The sequence below is a fragment of the Lolium perenne genome, chromosome 3 (assembly GCF_019359855.2).
Source record: "Lolium perenne isolate Kyuss_39 chromosome 3, Kyuss_2.0, whole genome shotgun sequence".
Classification (NCBI taxonomy): Eukaryota; Viridiplantae; Streptophyta; class Magnoliopsida; order Poales; family Poaceae; genus Lolium; species Lolium perenne.
In genome coordinates, this window is record NC_067246.2 from 15,878,845 (window position 1) to 15,887,333 (window position 8,489).

General features: G+C 43.8%; 1 protein-coding gene across 3 annotated transcripts; it reads right to left on the reverse strand.

Moving 5' to 3' along the window:
* Positions 1-602: 602 nt before the first annotated feature.
* LOC127341117 (LEAF RUST 10 DISEASE-RESISTANCE LOCUS RECEPTOR-LIKE PROTEIN KINASE-like 2.5) lies at positions 603-8,220 on the reverse strand. Of its 3 annotated transcripts, XM_051366892.2 has the most exons (5): positions 7,402-7,528; positions 6,002-6,713; positions 2,374-2,409; positions 971-2,036; positions 603-877 (listed from the first exon to the last, which is right to left on the reverse strand). In XM_051366892.2, the coding sequence occupies exons 2-5, from the start codon at positions 6,663-6,665 to the stop codon at positions 772-774; spliced, it is 1,872 nt and encodes a 623-aa protein (XP_051222852.1). In that variant the 5' UTR covers positions 6,666-6,713; positions 7,402-7,528; the 3' UTR covers positions 603-771. The 3 variants fall into 3 exon arrangements, with proteins under 3 accessions (XP_051222852.1, XP_051222851.1, XP_051222853.1); XM_051366891.2 differs by lacking the exon at positions 6,002-6,713 and having other exon boundaries at positions 7,402-8,220; XM_051366893.2 differs by lacking the exons at positions 6,002-6,713; positions 7,402-7,528 and adding an exon at positions 3,554-5,546.
* Between the last annotated feature and the right edge of the window lie 269 nt (positions 8,221-8,489).

The following is an 8,489-nucleotide window of genomic DNA, read 5'->3' on the forward strand; positions in this document are numbered from 1 at the left end:
GGCGTTCATTAAGTACTGGGCATTGGGCCAGATTTCTATCAGTGGAAGTCTCGGACTCTCTGGTAGCTGTCTGCCTGTGTCATAAGAATCTGACCATGTTTGCCTGTTGTAACTTAGAACATCAAAACATGTAAAATAAAATGAAATTAAAACAGATAAAATAAGATTAGAACATCCAAAACCATTCCAACACCCAAGCGATTTGCTTCCTGTTTTTGATCTGTAACTTTGAACAAAATGCAGTAGTCTCAAAACAGCTTCAGTTATCACCATGTATGGGGCCAGTAGGTATGTGTGGCAAAGCGTTACCACCCACGTTAATGGGTGATTGTGTGACACGTGTCAGAATTCAGAAATATTTCCCTCTTTTTTCAGTTTCCTTTTTGAGCCAGTGTAATACTACCTCTGAATAGAAGCCGATTATATTTTTTAACAAAAGCAACAAGTATGTGCAAGAGAATCGGCAATTGCAACCTCCCCATCACTACTCCTCTATGATTGACAGAAAGATAGCACAACATACCTCTTCTTCTCAGTACCCTTTTCCAAATGACCAGTGTCAGAATTCATGATGTAGCAATCTCCATGTGCTCCATCTGACCAAGTAATATTCCTCCAACTTGGACATTATAAATGGAACTTTAATGATATATTTATCCGTAGATTCACACTTAGTCTAGTCCTTAGATACATGGAAAAAAAATTACGATACAGTGTTGAGTTTCATTGCTTTTGTACAATTTCTGAATCTACTATATAGAACCATCCTTCTCAAAGACTTGGCAAGTACTGAAGGTTTTCTGAACTCGCAAAGCTTATTTCTTCACGAGTGGTGGAACTTGCACTTTGTGCACTCATATTGTAAGGTGGATCTTCACTGGAACGAGACATAAAGGTGTAGGTCAAGTTATAAAAAATTTATTTTTATAGAACAACTTGCCCAAAAAAAAGAACTTAAATATAATCTTACATTGGTTCAGAAAAGTTTTGCTTTGGTGGCATCTTCATTTCATCTAAGCTTCTCTCGAACATTTCTAGAACTTTGGCCATAGTAGGGCGATAAATAGGTAGTATTTGTATGCACCACAAACCAATGAAGGTCATCTTTCTTGCCTTTTCCTCAATTTCACTTGTGACATCACATGCTTGCAGTCTGTCATCTTGTGCAAAGTGGTCATAAATCCAGTCTGGGAAATATTGTTCGCTAGATTTTTCAGCCATCGCATTCACATTTTTCCTGCCGCCAACCATCTCTAACAACATCATTCCATAACTGTAAACATCTGACTTTGTCGAAGCAACTCCAAACGCCCGGGAGTGAACTTCTGGAGCGATGTACCCAATCGTCCCTCTAGCACCAGTCATCGAAAGCTGGCTCTCCTTTGCATGACTCAATTTAGCTAGACCAAAGTCAGCAATCTTTGGGCTAAAATCCTTGTCTAGAAGGATATTTTGAGGCTTGATATCGAAATGAACAATCCGTGTATTACAACTATGGTGCAAGTATTCCAGGCCCCGAGCAATCCCAATTGCTATCGCATAGAGCCTCTCCCATCCTAAAATTTCTTTGGGATTTTCTGAGTATATGTACTTATCCAAGGAGCCATTGGGCATGTACTCATATATAAGTGCTCTTTTTGATCCCTCCAAACAAAACCCAAATAAGTTAACAATATTAACATGAGAGGTTCTGCCAATGCTCATAACCTCATTCACAAAATCGTCCCCATTTCCTTTGCACTCATGCAAGAATTTCACAGCAACCAGGCGACCGTCATCTAGTCTTCCTTTGAAAACCACACCATAACCACCTTTTCCAAGCTGATCACTGCGAGAAGACGTTAGCTTCATTACCTCTGAGTACGTGTATCTTTTTGGAGCTAGGGATCCATAAGATACTATCATGGCTTCGTAATTCCTTTCAGTGCTGCTGCTGGTCTTTTTGCAGAGGAGAAACCATAGTCTTTTCCCCTTTCTATGCCATATCAGCACATAAATGCATGGAATGAGCAAGGCCACAGATGCCGATGTCAAAACTGAGATTGAAGAAGATGTTATTTCTTCTTGTAAATGATAAGTCATAATATGGTCATTTAGATCTCTAGGCCATCAGTACGTAATTTAAATTTCTCTCTCGGAAAGAAAACAATATAGCAAAAGTGGTAACAAGCTAAAGTCTATGGATATTTTCTCCAAAGCTATGAGCCTTGTTTTATGCACATTCTGAGAGATTACTATTTTAAAATTTTATCTTTGAATCATAACCCAATGATTATAGACTGTCACTTTTAAATAATAGTATTATGCTAGAAATTAACTGCTGATCAACTACCGATCCTTAAATTATTATATACAAAAAGTTTTGGTGCATACCTATTAGTATTATCTTCTTGCCAGTCCTCTTGCTACCTGGAATATATCATCATATTTAGTACAAATAGAAATACGTGCAGTAGTCCAATATTGGTCGTTTTTCCAACAGAAAGAAACAAACATCATATTTTAATCTTGAATATTTGCTGATAATAAATATGAAGAAAAAAATATGTTGCAAGATAGTGAAGACCTTGCATTACATATCTATCTTTGTTTTGGTTTAACAACTATGTTGCTTAAGTGCAGGTTTGATACGATAGTATGAGTTATAGGGCCTGGTGAATTTCATATCCATATAATTATGGGAAAGGTACTCAGTTAGATTTTACTGGAACGTATATCATATTCATTTGAGAGTTCAGACTAGCGCGAGGATGAAGTAATGGCAACATGTAAGGACACTAACAAATGCTTCACGTATCCGCCGCTAGGACTTTATCCTTGTAAATTTTTGAATTTTCCTATGCCTTCAAAAGCTTGACTGATCATATTTTTGTGTGGACTGCAGAGATTGAAAGGAGTGTCATTTGTAGCATAGACCTACGATAGCAGGTGTCACATATCTCACTTGTCATTCTAAATTCTCCAGGTATACTACATTAGATGTATTTCAAGATTTGAATTGGTACCCCAGCTTGCTTTTAGTCTTAGAAGTCTGCGAAATTTGGATCTCGCTGGCATGTGTCAATCTGGTCACCATCTGGGTAAGATACCCTACCGCTATATCTATGTTCAGTATAGTTTTTGAGCAATAATTGGTTGAGCAATAAATTTTCAAAGAAGATAAATAGTTCAGCAGAACCCAAGGGGTAAGTCTTGACAAATTAGGTGCTATTGACTGAGTGTGCTCCACAGACCGCAGTGCTATGGGTATGTTCCTGTCCTATTTATCTCTCTCAGCATTTTACTTTTGTAATCAGTATTTCGAGTTTCTTTACAAAATAAATTGTTGAAGTGTTGCAAATCATGAGTACCTTAGTCATGGTTGAGCTATTACCATCGAAAATTAGTTCAGCACTTGAAAGCAAATAGATGGGATTGGGAGGAGAGAAAGACAATGACTGAATGCTCCTTAAGCTAAGGAACCTTATAGAAGTTTCCCATTGAAGATGCTCTTCTTATATAGTCTACAAATTAGTTTGTTAGAAAGAAAAATAATAATGATGAGTGAGCTTACCACTGCCAGGCGGCTGCTGCCATTTCATGAGGAAGCCATCGCTGATGAGCCGCTTGTAGTCACTCGCTTTCGCCTCGCCAGACATGCCCAACACCGGCACAGCGGTAGCGTTGCAGCCCTCGATAGCATAGCCGGCATAGTCACCCGTCTCATCGTAAGGCACTCCCCCGCGGATAAAAATGTTGTTCTTGTTCCCGCATCTCATCTCCACCAGTGTTCTATCTCTATGTGCTGCCGTTGCGCTTGTGCAGTTGTAGAAGACGAGGTTCATGCTGTCGGAGTCGATCGTAAATGGGAGGCCCAATTTGATGGAGGTATTCATGGTCCAGGCTGGGCAGCTGTCGGAGGCTTGCAGTATATTCAGCTTGCCTTGGTCAACCACATGCAAACTGCGTTCCTCATAGTCGATGTCGATAATTGCTATGCCGTAGGCCACAGGTACAGAGCTCCGTAGGATCGGAGTGTTGTTGACGCAAGCGGCCTCGAAGTCCGACGAACCACATGATGTTCCCGTCTCCATGTCAAGGGTCCAGAATGGGTAAGAGATGGTGAGGTTGCCGCACCTCGTGGCGGCCGAGCAGCCTTCCGCTTGCTCCTCAGCCGCCACGATGGTCAACATCAGCGGTAGCCACCAGGCCCCGAAGAACCAGAAGCTTGGAGCCATGGCAGCACAGGATTTGGAATTTGCTACTTGTGACGGGGGTGCTGGGGCCTGCCCGCATGGGGAGAGAGGAGTAAGAGAGAATACTCTGGTTGTGGTTGTCTTCGTCCGAACGTCTCCACGTGCGGAGATGGGCTAGACACGGTGGCCAAATGATTTTTCAAGAGTGCCAGGCTCGATGCATGCATCTTGATGGTGCACCAGCTAATTTTGTGCCCACATGGTTGATAGATGAAGGCACACCAAGACACCAAGTGGCCTGGGTTGTTTTGGTGAGCTTTCGGACGGTAGCAACTAGGCAGGAAAGAAACAAACTCTAGTTTAGAGTTTGCTTAAAGAATTCTCAGCTCGGCAGGACCAGTTGACCATTCCACCGACAGAAAGTCAAGGTACTCACTTCATCCAATCATCCCAGTAGACCAGTTATTCCAGACAAAGTAGGCTCTATAGCAGAATGATGATCAGCCTTATTCTTCAAGCGATTAGCCAGCATCAACTCAGTCTCCACCAAAATCTTCAGACTGGTGATGAATTAATTGCTTCGACGGAGATTTTTTCTAAAGAAAATACTAAGTAGTTCATCACAACTATCTGATGAGTGCTATTTTGACCGCGGCACCATAATACTTCTCTCTCTGTCTCTCTCAGCATTTCCCCTAGCATTTCAAATTTATTTACACGATGAATTGTTAAAGTTATGCAAACACGACTACACCCGTAATTACTCATAGTTGCACTATTTGCGGTGGAGAATTAATTTATTATTACTTCAATATTCCAAACCAAAGAGAGGTACGGGAAGGAGAGAAAACGATGGACCTATGCTAAGAAATAATGGGAACATGTAAGGACACTAACAAATGCTTCACGTATCCACAGCTAGTATTTTATCCTTGCTAATTTTTGAATTTTCCTATGCCTCCAAAAGCCTAACTGGTCATATTTTTGTGTGGAGGGCAGAAATTGAAAGGAGTGCCATTTGTAGCATTGACCTACGATAACAGGTGTCACATATCTCACTTGTCATTCTAGATTCTCCGGGTATACTACATTAGATGTATTTCAAGATTTGAATTGATACCCTAGCTTGCTTTTAGTCTTAAAAGTCGACGAAATTCGGATCTCGCTGGCATGTGTCAACCTGGTCAGTCTGCCATCTGGGTCAGATACCATACCGATGCATCTTGGTTCAGTATACTTTTTGAGCGATAATTGGTTGAGCAATGATTTTTCAAAGAAGATTAATAGTTCAGCAGAACCCATGGGACAAATCTTGACAAATGACTAAGTGCTTCACGGACCGCAGTGCTATGGGTATGTTCCTGTGCTATGGGTCAGATACCATACCGATGCATCTTGGTTCAGTATACTTTTTGAGCGATAATTGGTTGAGCAATGATTTTTCAAAGAAGATTAATAGTTCAGCAGAACCCATGGCCGGGACAAATCTTGACAAATGACTAAGTGCTTCACGGACCGCAGTGCTATGGGTATGTTCCTGTCCTATTTATCTCTTTCGGCATTTTACTTTTGTAATCAGTATTTCGAGCTTGTTTACAAGATTAATTGTTCAAGTGTTGCAAACCATCTGTAGTCATGGTTGAGCTATTACCATCGAAAATTAGTTCAGCACTTGAAAGCAAAGAGAAGGGATGGGGACGAGAGAAAGATGATGCGTGAATAATACTTAATCTAAGGAACCTTATAGAAATTGCCCATTGAAGATGCTCTTCTTCGTCCATAAATAAGTTTGTTAGAAAGAACAATAATTTGATGAGGGACCTTACCACTGCCAGGCGGCTGCTGCCATTTCATGAGGAAGCCATCGCTGATGAGCTGCTGGTAGTCGCTCGCTTTCGCCTCGCCGGACATGCCCAACACAGGCACAACGGTGGCGTTGCAGCCCTCGATAGCGTAGCTGGCATAGTCACCCGTCTCATCATAAGGCACTCCCCCGCGGACAAAAATGTTGTTCTTGTTCCCGCATTTCATCTCCACCAGCGCGCTATCTCTAAGCGCTGCCACTGCACTTGTGCAGTTGTAGAAGACGAGGTTCATGTTGTCGGCGTCGATCGTAAATGGGAGGCCCAATTTGATGGAGGTATTCATGGTCCAGGCTGGGCAGCTGTCGGAGGCTTGCAATATATTCAGCTTGCCTTGATCAACCACATGCAACCGGCGTTCCTCGTACACGATGTCGACAATTGCTATGCCATACGCCACAGGCACAGCGCTCTGTAGGATCGGAGTGTTGTTGACGCAAGCGGCCTCAAAGTCTGGGGAACCGCATGATCTCCCCGTCTCCATGTCGAGGAGCCAGAATGGATAGGAGATGGTGAGGTTGCCGCACCTCGTGGCCGCCGAGCAGCCTTCCGCTTGCTCCTCAGCCGCCACCATGGTTAGCATCAGCGGTAGGCACCATGCCCAGAAGAACCAGAAGCTTGGAGCCATGGCAACACACAATTTGGAATTTGATACTTGTGACGGGGGTGCTGGGGCCTGACCGCATGGGGAGAGAGAAGTAAGAAATAATTTGTCTTCGTCCGAACATCTCCACGTGCGGAGATAGGCTAAACACGCTGGTCAAATGATTAGCTTGTTGACTGGTCTTAGGGAAAGATTTTCAAGAGAATGCACAGTTCAGCAGGGCCAAGTGGACCATTCCACCAACAGAATCATCCCACTAGACCAATTATTTCAGATAAAATAGGCTCGATAGCAGAATGATGATCAGATCAGCCCTATTCTTCAAGCGATTAGCCAGCACTCAGTCTCCACCAAGATCTTCAGACTGGTAATGAATTAATTGCGTGGACGGAGATGGGAGACGTATTCAGATTAATGGTTGAGCAATGATTTTTTCTAAAGAAAATACTAAGTATTTCATCACAACTATCTACTAAGTGTGCTCTTTTGATCGCAGCACCATAGTACCCCTCTCTCTGTTTCTTTCAACATTTCTACACGATAAATTGTTGAAGTTATGCAAAGACGACTACACCCGTGATTACTCATAGTTGAGCTATTTACAGTGGAGAATTAGTTTATTATTACTTCAGTATTTCAAACCAAAGAGAAGATACGGGAAGGAGAGAAAACGATGGACCTGCTAAGAAATAGTTTACTGAAGCTGGCCAATGAAAATGCTCTTCAATTCATAAGCAAGTTTGAGAGAAAAAGCGCTTACCACTAGCAGGAGGAGGAGGATCCCATCTCAGGACGAAGCCATCGCTGATGAGCTTCTCGTAGTCGCTCGCATTTGCCTTGCCGGACGTCCCCAGAACCGGCAGGGAGCTGGAGATGCATCCTTCCACATAGTAGCCCTCATAGCTCTCTGAAGCGTTGAAACTCCCTCCGATTCTGACAAACTCGCTGCTCTCGCTCCCGCAACTCATCTTCATCTCCACCAGCTCTCCGCCCTGTCGTGCCGCCGACACCGCCGCCGTGGACGCATTGGTGCAGTTGTACATGATCAGATTCAGGCTGATGGGGTCGGGCCTGAACCGTTGTGACAGCCTCTCGGAGATGTTCCAGATCCTCTCGTTGCAGCTGTTGGAGGGCGGCAACAGTCTCAGCTTGTCCAGGTCGACGACACGCATCCTTTCTTCCTCGTAAGAGATGTCGATGATCTGGAATCCGTCGCTTAGAGGTATGGTGCTTGGTAGGAGTGGGATGCTGTTAAGGCAGGTGATCACGAAGTCCCGCGAACCACATGATCTTCCCGTCTTGGAGTTGACGACCCAGAACGGATCGGAGATGGTGAGGTTGCCGCATCTCTTCACCAAGCCGGAGCAGCCTTGTACCTGCTGATCAGCCGCTCCGACGGCGAGAATCAGCGGTAGCCACCATGCCCAGACGAACCAGCAGCAGCTTGGAGGCATGGAAGCACAATATCTGGAAATTTTTGCTGGTGAGCGGGGTGCTGGGCCTGGCCGCCTGAGAGGTAGAAGAGAGAATAGTCTACTAGTGAGTAGCGGCGCTGGGCTGTCTTCTGTCTTCGTCCACAAATGAATACTAGCTTATTGACTGATTTTGGGATATTTTTTCCTTCTACGGTTCGGCTGAACCAGTGGACAAGTCTCCACAATCGCGTGCGGTTGGATGGGATCGCCGACCATGGCACCTAACGTTGCATAAACAATTTGCAAAAAGTTACGTTCGCAGATTCACGAGTTGATTGCATGCGTAGCATAAATCTCATGCTTCACGTGTGGATTCGAGCCCGCTGTTGACCAAGCTACATGCGTTCCTGTCATGTGTGGATTCAAGCCCGAT